This window comes from Sturnus vulgaris, chromosome 8 (assembly GCF_052056855.1).
Source record: "Sturnus vulgaris isolate bStuVul1 chromosome 8, bStuVul1.hap1, whole genome shotgun sequence".
NCBI lineage: Eukaryota > Metazoa > Chordata > Aves > Passeriformes > Sturnidae > Sturnus > Sturnus vulgaris.
The window spans coordinates 25541116-25555524 of NC_142250.1; the positions used below are offsets into that span (position 1 = coordinate 25541116).

General features: G+C 49.5%; 1 protein-coding gene across 2 annotated transcripts; it reads left to right on the forward strand.

The window, feature by feature from the left end:
• The first annotated feature begins 674 nt into the window (after positions 1–674).
• SLC68A1 (solute carrier family 68 member 1) lies at positions 675–14195 on the forward strand. Of its 2 annotated transcripts, none has more exons than XM_014883789.2 (9): positions 675–768; positions 6526–6794; positions 7240–7319; positions 8124–8573; positions 9421–9538; positions 10474–10570; positions 11272–11443; positions 11977–12170; positions 12383–14195. In XM_014883789.2, the coding sequence occupies exons 2-9, from the start codon at positions 6630–6632 to the stop codon at positions 12634–12636; spliced, it is 1530 nt and encodes a 509-aa protein (XP_014739275.1). In that variant the 5' UTR covers positions 675–768; positions 6526–6629; the 3' UTR covers positions 12637–14195. The 2 variants fall into 2 exon arrangements, with proteins under 2 accessions (XP_014739275.1, XP_014739276.1); XM_014883790.2 differs by lacking the exon at positions 675–768 and adding an exon at positions 1117–1247.
• Positions 14196–14409: the final 214 nt, after the last annotated feature.

Consider the following 14409-nt stretch of genomic DNA (forward strand, 5'->3'; position numbering starts at 1 on the left):
GATTACTGAGACCAGAGATAAGATATTTGGTGGATTAGTGCCCCACCTGCCCGAGCAGCCATGTATACATTTTTGTTTCCACTAGGTCATTCTTCAGCTTGGCACACTCGTTGGAGAAGAGGAGGCTCAGGCGGGATCTCATTGCTCTTTACAAATCCTGACAGGAGGTTGTGATGAGTTGGAGGCCGGTCTCTTCTACTGTGCTTACAGTGACAGGGACAGAGGAAATGGCCTCAAGTTAGGACAGTGGAGATTCAGATTAAATACCAGAATTTTTTTTTCCACTGTGTGAGTGATCAGAATTGGAATTGGTTGCCCAGGTGGTGGAGCTGCCATCCCTGGAGGTTTTCAAGTGGCCTCTGGATCTGGCACCGGATGATATGGTTTAGTGGCTTAGGGGTAACAGTGGTGGTGCTGGGCTGGCGGGTGGACTGAATAAACTGGAAGATCTCATGCAATATTGATGATTTCACGATGATTCCACAATTCCCTGACTGCAAGCGCCGGCGTCCCCGGCCAGGCCGCGTTCCCATGGCGACGGGCGGACAGACCATAGAGGTGGCGCCGGACCAGAGAGGCCCGGGGGTTGGGGGCGGGGATATGCAAATAAGGCAGCCGAGTGCCCTCACGCGCAATGGCTGCTGGGAGGTGCCGGCGGCTTCACTTGCCAGGATGCAAAATGGCTGCGGGGCGGGGTTGGGAGGGCGCGCATGTGCGGCTGTGCCGTGCGACGGCGGAGCGGCGGGGGCGCGCCGGTACCGGACGCAGGTAGGAGGCGCCGAGGCGGCGGGTGGGGGGTGTGTGTTTCTCTCCCGCCTGACCGCTGGCCCCGGTTTTTCTGCCCGCCTGTAGTGTGGCGGGGTGATGGACCCCTTGTCTGCTCAGTGAGGTGCTTCGGGTAGGGTGGGAGAGACACTATCCCCTAGTGGAGACGCCTTTGTGGGGAAGGGGTGTCCCCCTTCCCTGCAGTGGTAGAGCCCTGGCGGATACTTCTGTCTGCTATGGTGGATGATCTTACTTTGGGCTGGGGGGTGCTGTCGCTCCCTGGTGTGAGTGCCCGTGTGCAGGGGGCTCAGTCCTGGAGCTGGTGAGGGTCCGCCTCATGCCAGGGAGAAGCGGCTTTGGCACTGCCCTCTTCTCCTGGAGCGTGCCGCGGGTCTCTGATGTCCCCGTTACGCCTTCCCCTCACCTGGCAGGCTTCAACCCACCGCCACGGAGCCTGCGGGAGGACCCACCAGGGAAGGATGGTAATGCCTCTGCCCGGCCCCCCTTCCTCTACCAGGGCTGCCAGGCCTCCCCTCAGTGTGGAGGGTGCCTGCGGATGGGGCACAAGGGATGGCAGCGCTACGTGGGCATGGCCGAAGTCACGGTGTCCCCATCCTGACTCCGCAGGCATCACCTGGCTTCCTACGCTCCTGTCCTGCACTGGGACATCAGCAGCTGCAGCTGGTGACCCAGTCAATGGCGTGTGGCCTTGTGGCTGTAGCTGGGGCCCTGCGCAGGGACGGTGGCTTTGGGAGGTTTGCATAGGTGAAAAGACTCCCTATTCCTGGAAGCTGTGTAGCAGAAACTCCTGGTAGCTGCACTTTGCAGAGTGGTAAAATTTGCTTCTCACCTGGAGTTTCCTGTTAAGTCTTAATAAAGAGCAGGCAGTATGTATGCAGTAATCCCGTCTTGCAGCTGCTGTGAACCAACTCTTGGGGCTTGTTTTCAAGGATTACTTCAAGTTTACTTTTAGTTTTGTATTTTGAGACTAGAGTTACCTGGGAATAGTTCCTATCCTAGTGCTGTGAGGTCCACTACAAGATTAGAGCTTATATCGACAGCAAATGATCAGGAACAAATTTTTTAATACTTCTAACACGCTTCCTTTACACTGTAAAACAATGAGTTCTTTAGACACAGGATGTTGCATGTTGTTAAGGTAAAAGCCTTGCCAAGTTCGAGGGCTATGAGATCTGCCCAGTTATATCTATATTGACAAACCTTGTGTTCTTCTTAGGGAATGAGATCTGATTGAACAAGATTGCTCAGCTGGAGCACAGCTCCTTGGAAGCTTCCAGCTGTTTCAAGGTGTTAATTGTCTGCGTGGCAGTTGTGTTTGCGTGTATGAACTCAGCGGGAGTGATGGAAGCACATGATTGCTCGTAATAAGAAGGATATTACTAAACCTCATGATGCACAGTCATCAGTGATTGTTGAATTGGTAAACAGTACCAGGAAATGCCCTCATAACCTCTTCCACTTACATTTCCGTGCCTGATCCAGGTGGTTTCAAAGGTTTCATTGCTTCACCCATCAGCCCTGCTGTTGAGGCGTTTGTTCATGTTTCACACAGGACTGTGTTTAGTATTCCCTCAAGAGTCCTTGTTACTGAGGGATTATCCAAGGGTGTTAGGAGTGTTTCAGGAGAAGTATGGAGTGGACAAACTGAGAGCCTTGGAGCTATATTCATCTCTAAAAGGGTGTACAAGATCAAAGTTTAGTCAGAGGAGCCTAAATTTTGGGAAGTATGTATCTAGGAAGGAGCTTTCCTGGGATAGAAATAGGATTTTGAGAGGTAAATTTTTGTTTAAATGGGGGTTCTTTTGGTTTCAATCATTCAAATAGCTCTGTGGAGGGATTTTGCATTTTACTGACAGAGTTCTGCCAGAATCCAGGTAACTCTGTGGGCTGAGGACCCTCTGAGTTGTGTTGTGTTGTGGAGGTGTCCTAGGGTACCATGTGCAGCAGGAAAGGAGTGTGCAGAACCTGGCCTGTGCTCCCAAAATGGCCTCATCACTGATGGATAACCCTGACCAGACAAGGACATCCATGACTGTCACTTGCAGGCTCAGGGAGGAATTGATGTGCCCAGCACCAGGCATTTTGCTGGGACAGGTCACAGGGCATCAGCTCTTTCACAGGTGCAGCTCCAGCCCAGCTTCCCTGTGAATGGGGCTGGACCACCAGCATCCTGGTCCTGTCTGGCTGTGACAAATGTCTGTAAATAGGGTTTTCTCTCAGGTGGTTTTTCCAGCTGCTGGGTGAATTTATTGTGTGTATTATTTAATCCAGCTGGGTGGATTTATTGTGTGGCAGTTGCAGAGATAGAGAGCTGATGTATTTGGCCCTCTGTTAGTAAGCCCCTCAAAACCCAGAACATGCAGCAGAGGTGGTGTAGGGGCAGCTCAAACAAGCACAGACATATCCTGAAGTATTATTCGGGGTATTCCAGCCTGCATTACCCACACAGGGGAAAATGAATACGAGATTCATCGTGATACTGCAGTGAGGTCTGCAGATGGCTGTTTCAGGTTGCTGAGTGGCAACTTCAGCACATAAAAATCATCTGGCCCTGCTTAAAAGGCTGGCTTGAGCCAAGATTCACATGTATGGCTCTGCTGCTGGCTCAGTACAAGTGGCTTCAGCTGTGGAAGGCTGGAGCTCAGCCTTGTTGTGATGCCAAAGCATTGCTGAATCACCATGGGACAGGAGGACTTGTGAATCCAGCTGTGAGCTGGCTAGGAACTTAGAGCAGATGTTTGAGCCCCAAGCTGTGTTGTGTTCCAGACACAGCTGTATGCCAGCACTCTCAAACAAAACCAGTGCTTTCCTGGTAGCCAGTATTCCAACATCCTCCTCAGGAAGATAAGATCTGTGGACGTCACTGGCAAGAGCCAGATGTCAAATGCGGAGGAGGAAGTTTCTCAAATAAAGACTTGTTGCTTTTTAATTTATGAGCTTGTTGCTTTATGACTGTGTTAGAGGTTCAGTATGAATGAATGATAGCCATTCCCTCCTGCAGCTCCTTTTCCCATTACTTCTTACAGCCTTATGTTGAAAAGTTCTGACATACTCCATGAGTAATTCTCCATCCCAAGGAAAAGGTTATGAAAATACCAGTGTGACAATAACACAGTGCTTTGGGTGTGGAAGTAAAATCTGCTTCTTACAGACAACTGTGATTTGCTTCTTTTTAACTGCATATTTGCAGATCAGGAGGGAAAAAATACCTATCAAATGACCTAATGACTGTCCTAGCAAAAGTGACATCACTTGCAAATATCAGCTGGCTGGAGAGGTTGCACGTCTGTGAGGGAGTGATGAGGGGGCAGAAAGAAAGGAAGTGGAACTTTACTCTCTTTGAACAGTGCTGTAGCATTTTTATGACAAAATGAGGTGTCTCTGGAAACTTCAACAGCTGTGGTTTATGCAACATGTGCTCAGTGAAGCACATTTTGGATGGAAACAACATGAAGTGCAGCACTAAGACCAAGGCTTGAGCGGGCTCTGCTTTCACACAGGTTTTGGATAGCAAAGACAAGCCTAGGATAAAAAACACCCTAGTGGGTCACAGTGTTGGTCTGTCTCTTCCCCATATCCTGCCCCACGGTGGCAGCAGGAGATGCTATTTAGGGGAAGAGCACGTGAGTCACCATTTGTCCATCCCCAGTCCGCACAGCTGGCTTGAGGTGGCTGGAGGAGATTTCTCTGCTCTGTTCCCTTTAGTAGCTGTTTGTGTACAGCTGTTTTCCTTGAATTTATCTAATCCTTTGAACCTGCTGCCTAGCTCTTTAATATCCTTTGGTAGCGAATGTCAGGTGTTTACTACCTGCCAGGTAAAGGAATATTTTTGTGTGCTTTAAGCTAACTTCCTGCTACAGTGAGTGTTCTCAGTTCTTCTGTCCCGACAGTTCCATGAGGGGGCCCAGTACTCTGGTATCTTCATCTGCTCTTCTGTCAATCCTCCACAGGAGGCTTTTGGTGAGAGACAGAGGACTTATCTCTGGGACAATTGTCTTAACTCTCTGTTCTTAAACTTTGTCTTTATGCATCATGATTGCTTTCCAATTCTTGACCATACAAAATGAAATTTCCCCTTGAGACTTGTCTGTCTTTAATTATGTCTATAAAGGCTCATTGTCTGGCTGAATTCCCTTCCAAGCAGTGTCTTCGGTTTTTCTGGCCATAAGTTTTGGCCTGGCAGGGATGTGGAATGGTGTCTGAACTCCACAAGGACTCTGCAGTTGAATCCAGTTGAGGTCTAGTGCTTTGGCTGGGAGTGGAACCAAGGTGCAGTTTCAATCTAGTGATGTAATTGTTTGGAACAAATGCTGTTCCTGCTCCTTCTGAACTAGTTAAGAGGAATTCCTTGGCTTAGGCAGAGCAGATGGTTATTTTTACTTTTTGCTTTTCTAATCTTGCCTAGAAGTGGTCAGTCTCATGGCTTCAGGGAAATGCTGAATGGGACTGGTGTTTCATCAGGTTTCATACTCAGACATTTATTCTTCTGCTTGATTTCCTGCTTGGACTTGCTGCAGCTGGTGTTGCAAGCCCAAGAGGCTGGTGTGGTGTGTAGATTGCTATTTCTTATGTGTTCAGTCTTATCCCACATTGCAAAGCCCCCGTGATGTGTCTGAGCTGAGTGAGTGCAGACCCTGGAGGGCTGAAACAGGAGTGACACACAGCCCTTTATCTTGGTTTTGACAGTGCCAAGATAACAACTTTGTTGTCACCCTTCGTGTGTGTGCTGTGAACAGAGCTTCTCATGATGGCATGGGCTGGAGGAGCTGACTTGTACTGATTAAGAAACCCTTATGTTTCACACAAGTGCCTTGTGTTTTGCCTTGGTCTGTAGCAACTTAAGTGTGAGAGAGCTCAGCCTGGAAAGCACAAGAGAACATTTCTGGCCCCATCTCCTGGCCATGAGCTCCAGTCAGTGCAGGTGTGAGGAGTCCTCCTTTCACACTCAGCCCCTTGTGACCATACGGCGACTTGTTCTGGTCTAAGGCTGCTGTGTCTACATGTTTTATTTCTGTGTATATTTCTGTCCAGCCAAAGCATCTTTATTTCAGATCAGAGTCCTAAGATTTAGGCCAATCCAAGACAAGCTGGACAACTGCTATGGCACTTCTGGTCACTTTTATTGCATGATGGCAGCGTGCCTGCTGCAGTCGTGTTCTGGTCGTGTCTCTTCATGCCACAAAGCAGCAGCACTGCTCGCCATAAATAACTCCTGTCTGAGCCAGCCCAGGTGCAGTCAGCTGTGACTGCCTGGATAAAGCATTGTGCATATGCGAGGTTACATCACAGCTGTTGTCATTTTTATTTGGGTAAAAATTTACATTAGTACCTAAAAATACCAGTGACTAGGTGTGTTTTCTGAGGGCTGCTTTGTTGTTTGCAGCTATCTAACTTGATTCCTCCTGTGACCTTGTCTTTAAAGAGCTGGATTAATTGTCTACTTGCTGGATAACAAAGAACATTACAGGGTAAAGGACAGGGCAGGCTGCTCAGGAGGAGGCAGTCATACCCCCAGGAGCCCACAGCCTGGCTTCAGCTTAGTGAAACAGCTTAAGTGCAGCAGACAGCTCCTAGTCTCTTAAATCCCCTCCAATCCACTTTGTAGGAGCTCCTCAGAACAATATGAATTCTGATCTCTGCAGACAAAGATTTACCAATTAACTTGATTCACCTTTTACTTCATTTAAGAAAATGAATCTGTGTTCATTTTATTTTATTCTTTTTTTTTCTCTCCTGCAGGAGCAACAATGGATTGGCCCCAACAAAGATGTAGTAGGTGTTGGGAGAAGACATCTCACCTGAAATGGAGGTGATTGAAGGAGCTGAACACTGACTGCACCAACATGGGGCTGCGACTGCTGGCTTGTGTTTTCCATTTGCCCACTGCAGTGATCTATGGGTCTCTGTCGCTCTTTGTTTCCATTTTGCACAACGTGTTCCTCCTGTACTATGTGGACACCTTCGTCTCTGTCTACAAGATTGATAAACTGTCCTTTTGGATAGGAGAGGTTAGTTTTTTCCATTGGTGTCTGCACTCTTTAAGTAGGAAACTCTGAAACCAAGACTGCTCCTTGCTAGAAATGTGAAAACTGTTATAACTAACAGCAGTGTTCCCTTTTGGAGATGGAGCAAGGGAGCCTTCCAAGTGCTAACTTGGGCTTTTCAGTTTTTCCCCTTAATAAAAATACAACAAGCTGTGACAGAAAATACAGGGACTTAGTTCTTAAGACTGCCTTTCCTCTGGGGACATTGAGATGTTTCACAGGCAGTGAAAACCACTGGCTTTACTGCTAGTTGCCCCAAACAGGGGCAGCATACAGCAGTGATGGGGCAGGGAAAGTGTGCTGGGACAGTTCCTGCTAGTGGCTCACCGTGCCAGCTCAGAACTGCTTGCTTTGGTGACAGAACAGAGCTGCTCTGTGGTTTGTTTCAGTGTCCTGTTTTCTTTCCTAGACAGTGTTTCTGATCTGGAACAGCCTCAATGACCCTCTGTTTGGCTGGCTGAGTGACCGAGTGTTCCTTAGCACACAGCAGTAAGTGAAGTTCTGCTTCCAGAAGAGTCTGTGAAGTTGTTTTGTCTCTGGGGAAGATGATGTCAAATTGGCAGCTTTAAAATGGTGGTGTGGGAATGGCTTATTGGGCATGGAACTCTTAAATGCATCCTTTTCATGGCATCTTTGAAGTTCAGTGCTCATAAATGTTGTTTCAGTACTTGGCTGTGTAGAGAAGGTCACACACACCTATTGGGTGGATATGACCCTAACCCTTAACAGTCATGAATGGTGCAGAGCCTAAAATATGGGCATCTAAAATCTTAAGTCCCTGCTATATGAGCAAGCCTCTTAATGGGGTGTTAGTGTCTATAAATGGTTTGGGAGGCACAAGGGGGAAAAGTGCAGTTATTTCCACATGGACTGCCTCAGACCAGTTGTTCCCAAGCTCTATAGGATGGGAGCTGAGGCAAGACAGCTCTGTACTGTTGGCCATTAGCATTTCTCATGTATTTACATCAACATTTAAATGAAAATCATAGTGTGGTTTTCTGCAACTAGTAAAAACTCATGAAAATAATTTACATTGTGCAAAGTGCAAACAGTACAGCACTGTTAGGGAGAGAAATGCTCTGGAGAAAAAAAAGCCCTTTTCTTTTTGGCCTTCTTAAACCCATATTTTCAGTATATTCGCTGTTAGCTGAGAAGGTATCTGATGTGGGTGGTTGTTACTTGAGCAAAAGCTGTATTTGTGTCTATGCCATTTACATTACTTCCTTGGAGAGGAAGAATATGTGATCATGCAGGGTTTTGTCCAGGTACCTACATTTTTTTCTTCTGTTGCAGGGCAGGAGCAGAGATTTCTTCCCCTGAAGTAGTTCTGAAGAGGCTCAGAGCACTAAGCCATAATGGCCCTCTCTTTGCCATTTCTTTCCTGGCTTTCTGGGTTGCCTGGGCTCATCCTGGTTTGCAGTTCCTCCTTTGCCTTTGCATGTATGACAGCTTTCTCACCATGGTTGACCTTCATCACAACGCCTTGCTTGCAGACCTGGCTGTTTCAGCAAAAGACAGGACTAGCCTCAACTTCTACTGCTCCCTCTTCAGTGCCATAGGCTCCCTGTCTGTCTTCATGTCCTATGCAGTGTGGAACAAGGAGGACTTCTTTTCCTTTCGCATATTTTGCGTCCTGCTGGCCCTCTGCTCCATTGTTGGTTTCACCCTGTCCACACAGCTGCTGCGCCAGCGGTTTCAGGCTGATGGGAAAGTGAAATGGGACCAGGAATCAACCCTGAAAGAGTAAGGGTCATGAATTCTCAGCAGGGACAAAAGCCAGGCATAAATGTACAGCAAACTAAATGTGTGAGAAGATCCATGATGAGGCAAAATTTGTTAATTATCTCTGGTTCTTATCTATTGATAGTTTTCAGGATCAGCTGTCACACTGGCTCCTCAGAAAATAGAGCAAAACTGTCATGTGTCAGCCCTAGTCCAAAGTGGAGGCAGAGGCCTAACCTGCTATATGGCCATCCAGTGTTTGGAACATGAAATGAGTTCATGTCTAGAGTACTCAGTGAAGCCTGTGATTGGTAAATGTCAGAAGCAGCTTGTGAAAGCGTTTCTGCTTGAGCATGAGACCACATTGCTGCCCACACCCTATGGATTTGGACAAGTGAATGTCTCTCCCTGTTACTCAGTTCAGCTGCCTGATGGTGACTGGGCTGTTGGTAGGTCACATCAAGCTGATTTTCCCTATTCAGCTCCTTCCTCAGGCTGCTTCACTTGTCATCTCTTATTATGAGCTTCCAGCATTATGCTGTAGTAGCAGCAGATCCTGGTGAGATCTGCCAGGTGAGCTAATTGCAGGGACCTGGGATTGGTTGTTAAGAAAAGATTGCATTTCTGGACAGAAATGTGAATTTTGTGTTAAGAAGGCAGATTTTCTTTGGGAGACCTGTTGCCTGTGCTTCTTACTAGCAATAAGCAATCATTGTTGTAGACTCCACTGTTTTGATTGGTCCAAGAAGAAGGAAAGGTTGGGATGGGAGCTGAGGAGAGGCAGCTCTGCATCTACACAGGGAGAGCTGGGAACTCTGTCTTGGTGTGAGGGATTTATGGTTGCTTTTTATCCCTCCTTTTCCTTTAGGCTGTACATTGAGAAACTCTCTGTCCCCCAGGAGAAGAGGATCACCCTGGCAGAGTATCTCCAGCAGCTCTCCCGGCATCGCAACTTCCTCTGGTTTGTCTGCATGAATCTTGTCCAGGTAGGCACAGAAGTGACACGCTGCGATTCAGAGGATGAGCACTGGCTGTTTGAGATGGGTGATTCAGCAGTGTGTGAGTTCCCCAGGAAGGGCAAAAATATTTCCAGCACCCACTTGCTCTTGGAGCCTCCTGTGCATGCTGGCTGATTTAGCAGCTGGTAGCCACTCTCCCTGCTTGTGACTGAGGATACTTCCTGAGCAAGCTGTGGGGTGCTCCTTCCTCTCTCTGCAGCATAGGCATGACTGAGCTCTGTGCAGCCCATGTGGGGTGCAGAAGCACAGGGCCTAGCTCACAGAGGGGATGAGTTCAGGAGTGCTGTTGCTGGCGTGGCTGTCAGCACAGTCTTCTTTCCCTTTCCGTTTTCCTGAGGCTCACATCACTGTTCTTGCTGTCCAGCTAGATCAATCTCCCGGCTGGCTTTTACCATTTCTGTTCTTCATCCTCCTCAGTGATGACTACCAAATGCCGGCAGGCTGCCCAGCTTTGTGTGCTGTAGTCATGGCTCCCTGGGGTTCCCTCAGTTCCGTCAGACAGTCTCTTGATTCTGGTCTACATCTTTGTGTTCAAGCCTCAGTGCCTTACCAATGTCCTCCTGCCCGCTGCCTCCTCCCTCCTGCTATGCCACTGTCTCCCCCAAAGCCTCGTGGTCAGTGCTGTCACCCGCTAGCCCTGTCTGCCCCAGCAGCACTGTGCTGTACAGCTGGGCAGTGGGGCTGACTTTGGGCATGGCTGATGGCATTGCAGCTCTGCAATCTCAGCCAGCAGTGTCAGAAATGCCACAGACAAGTTCTTGCGCTGCTGAGGTACTCCAGGCCTATCCTGCATGATCCTTTGGCCTGGGTCTTCTAGGACAACAGAGCTCAGAGGGCTGTTAGCTTTTTCTGTTCTTTCTGCTATTCCTGCTGACCAGCTCATCTGCATGCTGCCTTCACAGGTTTTTCACTGCCATTTTAACAGCAACTTCTTCCCTCTGTTCCTGGAGCACCTGCTGTCAGACCAGATCTCTGTCTCTACTGGATCCTTCCTGCTTGGTGAGTTTCAGGTGGGACTGGAGGGAGCAGCTGATTTACGTAGGACCTGGCCCGACTCTGGGTTTACTCTTCCCAAACTCCATCTGGGGAGAGACGTACTCACATACAGGACTCTGGGCTGTAGGATTCACACATGCATGCACACCATATGTTTCCCTGGGACCTCTGAGTTGTCCTTCCTGGGCACAGAAGTAACTTGGAGCCTTTTCTAGTAAGGATAAGCCTAGTGTACTGGACACCAGACTCCAGAGAAGTATTGCTCTGAGCACTAAAGGCTGCAGATAGTGTTCTCAGGATGCAGCAGAAAACAGAGCCCTGAATTTTGTTCCTTCTGCAGCATATGGACCATTTCTAAGCTGCCACAGATATGTGGGCAGTGGTCCTGGAGTTACCCTGGGAGGGTTCTGTACAGGCCAGGTCTGGTCAGGCAGTCCTGTCTCTCTCATTTCTGCTCCAGAGCTGAGTTGCTGCCTCTGCATGACACTGGGCAAGTCTTTTCTTCCTTCCTGTCGATGAGGTTGATGGAAGAAGGTCTCCCTCTGTAGGAAAGTGTGTGTTGTGCCACAAAGCCATGGAATAAATCTGCTGCAGCCTTCTGTAAATGTGGTGGAGCTACTCTGTATTGTCCTGCTGGCAATAGCTAAACCTTGTTGTCTCGTGGTATCATATCTGGGGACATGTTTGTTCCTGTGTTTGCTCAGGTGTTTCCTACATTGCCCCCCATCTCAACAACCTCTACTTCCTGTCGCTCTGCCGCCGCTGTGGGGTTTACGCTGTGGTGCGAGGACTCTTCTTCCTGAAGTTGGCTCTGAGTGTTGTCATGCTCCTGGCAGGACCTGATCAGGTGTATCTGCTCTGCATCTTCATTGCCAGGTAGGCAAGCAGCAGTCACTTACCCTGCCCTCTGCCTCCTGGGAAGCAAAATGACTTGTCTCCGTTTTAAGAAGAGGAATGGAAGACGGGGAACAGGGGACAGGATCATACATAAGCCATGTGGTTTCCAGCTCTGACAGCACGTGGGACAGGTCACTGCAGAATCCACAGGCTGTCATGCTGCAAAGTGAGTGAGGCAGTGATGTTTAGGAGGTCACAGACCAGCAGGGCTGGTGGCAGCCTTCACCTGCCTTTGCCTTTGGTGTGTGCTGCAGGTGCCTGTGAACCATAGGCTCGGTGTGTCCTGTCCTCAAGCCAATCTGACCTGTGTAGCAGGTCAGGACTAATCTGAGGTCTCACTTTAGGGTACCAAGTCTTATTAATAGTGATGTTCCTCTCCTGTAACCAGGGCTTTTGAAATTCTTATTTCAAGTTTGGGAAACCTTTTTCACCCTGGCCAATTTTTCTGATCTGTCACGATTTCCTGTCATTTCTTGATAGCCCTATTTAGTGCTTTGCCTGTTGTTCTGCAGCAACCGTGTGTTCACAGAAGGGACCTGTAAGTTACTCAACCTGGTGGTCACTGACTTGGTGGACGAGGACCTAGTCCTGAACCGTAGGAAGCAGGCAGCCTCAGCTCTGCTCTTTGGGATGGTGGCTCTGGTCACCAAGCCGGGCCAGACCTTCGCCCCTCTGATCGGCACCTGGCTGCTCTGTGCATACACAGGTAAGGATGCTCCTGGGGAAAGCAGGGGAGCAGGACAGGGCAGACCTGTGAGTTCAGTGTCTGGCATCTTGTGCTGTGCCTTTGTGGGTGCAGAGGGCTCTTGAGTTGCTAATCTGTGCCTGGTCTCTGCATGTCCACGGCTGGTCATTCAAAGAGAATGGACAAAGTCTGTGCCCACTGCCCCATTCTCACAAACTCTTCTCTGACACTAGGCTATGACATCTTCCAGCGCAACCCCCTGAACAACGTGGTGAGTGCCCAGCCAAAGCTGGAGTCTGCTGCAGCCTTGGAGCCAACTCTTCGCCAGGGCTGCTTTTACCTCCTGGTCTTTGTGCCCATCACGTGTGCCCTGCTGCAACTACTCAGCTGGTCACAGTTCAGCCTGCATGGGAAACGGCTGCAGGTGGTGAAGGCTCAGCGGCAGAACCTGACACAAGGCCAAGCACCAGAGGTCAAAACAATCTAAGGGTGTCTGAGCCCCCAGGACGCTGCTGGTTCCAGGATGGTGCTGGAGGGCAGGTGAAGGGCAGGGATGGTGGGCTGAGAGAGCCTGATGCTCATGGTTCAGCTGTGAAATGCTGTGATGCCAATGTTTACTCATTCCAGGTGGTGGTCAATGGGGAAGGCAGAGAGGTTCAGCATGTGAGGGGCCTGAGATAGATGACTTGATCTCAGGAGCAAGAACATTTTATCCCATCCTATCCCAGGGAGCAGAGAGCTGATCATTCCAGTGAAGAGGCACTGGGTTCTAGGTGCTAGACACAGACACATGCCCAATGCACGTCTCTGTCTTGGGCATGGCTCTGGGGAGCCACAGCCTGTCCAGCTGAGCAAGAGGAGGCTGCACAGGGAGTCCTTCCTTGCTAGAGCCTTGCAGTCTTAGGGAGTGGAGTGGGAGGCTTCTGAGGGACCAAATGATCAAGGGAATGATTGCCTAACAGGAGCAGGGATGAGAGGACCTTGAAGGCCTTTCCCAGTAACTGATAAAAGCCTCCCACTTGCAGTGCTGTGCTTCTTGGACCAAATCCACTCAAGCATTTGTTGTTCCCAGGACAATACCCGTCACAGCCAGAATCTGCTGGGTGTGCTGTTTTATGCTGAGGTTCCCTCCTCTGTGGCCTTGTAGAGGGAGTTCTTGCTGACCTGGGAAAGGTGCTGGGCATGAACTGAGTTCAGAGCCTTGAGCTATATCATTTCACTGGGCATCCTATTGCATGTGTTTATCCCTCCTCTCCATAGCCCCTTCTACTCAGTGCTGTCATACAGCTGTACTGTGAGCTCCCTCCCATTCTGGGCAAGGTCAGGGAACCAGTCCCTAATCCAGCTGCTGAAAGTGCCTCCCTGGCCAGGGCAATCCCAGGTGACTCGGTGAGGCAGCCTGGGGCCCTTCCTTCTTGCAGGAGAGCACAGCCTCGAGGAGACACCTGGTGTTGCTTTTGTGCCTTTGATTCCTCTTTGGAGCCTATCTGACACAGTACTGGGCAGTCACAGGGTTGGGATTTTACCACTGTGGGGAGGAGCAGACACTTCAACTCCTCTGCACTTGAAACAGTGCCCAAGTTAGATCATTTCACTTGGCTACTGAGCCAGAGACCAAAGGAGAGCAGGTGCTTTGGTCTCCCTGGTTTTAGCTGGGAGCAGATGGACAGGTAATCACCAAAGGGGTCCCCGAGGGAAGGGAGTGTCTCCTCAATTCCTGTGCTGTATTTGGGGGCAGGCAGAAGGGATGTGCCAAAGCCTGTGCCTGCCTGCCCGCTGCAGAAGGGGGTCTTGGCAGGCAGTGTTTGGAAGCTCTTGCACGTTGAGGGATGTTCTTTGTTTAGTGCCAGGTTCCCTCTGGGGTCTCAACCCACCAACCTGCCACCTCGCCTCAGGACATGGCTGCCTTCTGCCTTGGACCAAGACATTCCTGCCAGTGAGGCTGCTGTAGTTCATAATGGTTCAATCATAAGTTATTTGTGCAACTTCTAACCAAGTTTGAGAATGATTCTCCATTTCATAAATTAAAGATGATCTTTTTCTGAATTGCTTAATGATTTTCTTCTAGCTAGTGGGTCTAGCCTGGCTGGGTGGATGCAGGGCTGTGGGGACAGCTGTGGCTGGGTGGAGACAAGGGGACAGCTCCTCCACAAAACTGCACTGAGGCTTGACTGTTTCTGCAGGGGACAGAGGGGATCACCTGCCTTTGAAGGGAGGTGTCACTTACCCCTGCTGCTTTGAGTTAGGTCTGTCCTGTTCC

Coding starts and splice junctions, on each gene's coding strand:
- SLC68A1 (XM_014883789.2), top strand. CDS start 6,630: ATGGGGCTGCGACTGCTGGCTTGTGTTTTCCATTTGCCCACTGCAGTG. Junction 7,320..8,123: donor GTGTTCCTTAGCACACAGCA/GTAAGTGAAGTT, acceptor CTTCTGTTGCAG/GGCAGGAGCAGAGATTTCTT. Junction 12,171..12,382: donor GCTGCTCTGTGCATACACAG/GTAAGGATGCTC, acceptor CTCTGACACTAG/GCTATGACATCTTCCAGCGC.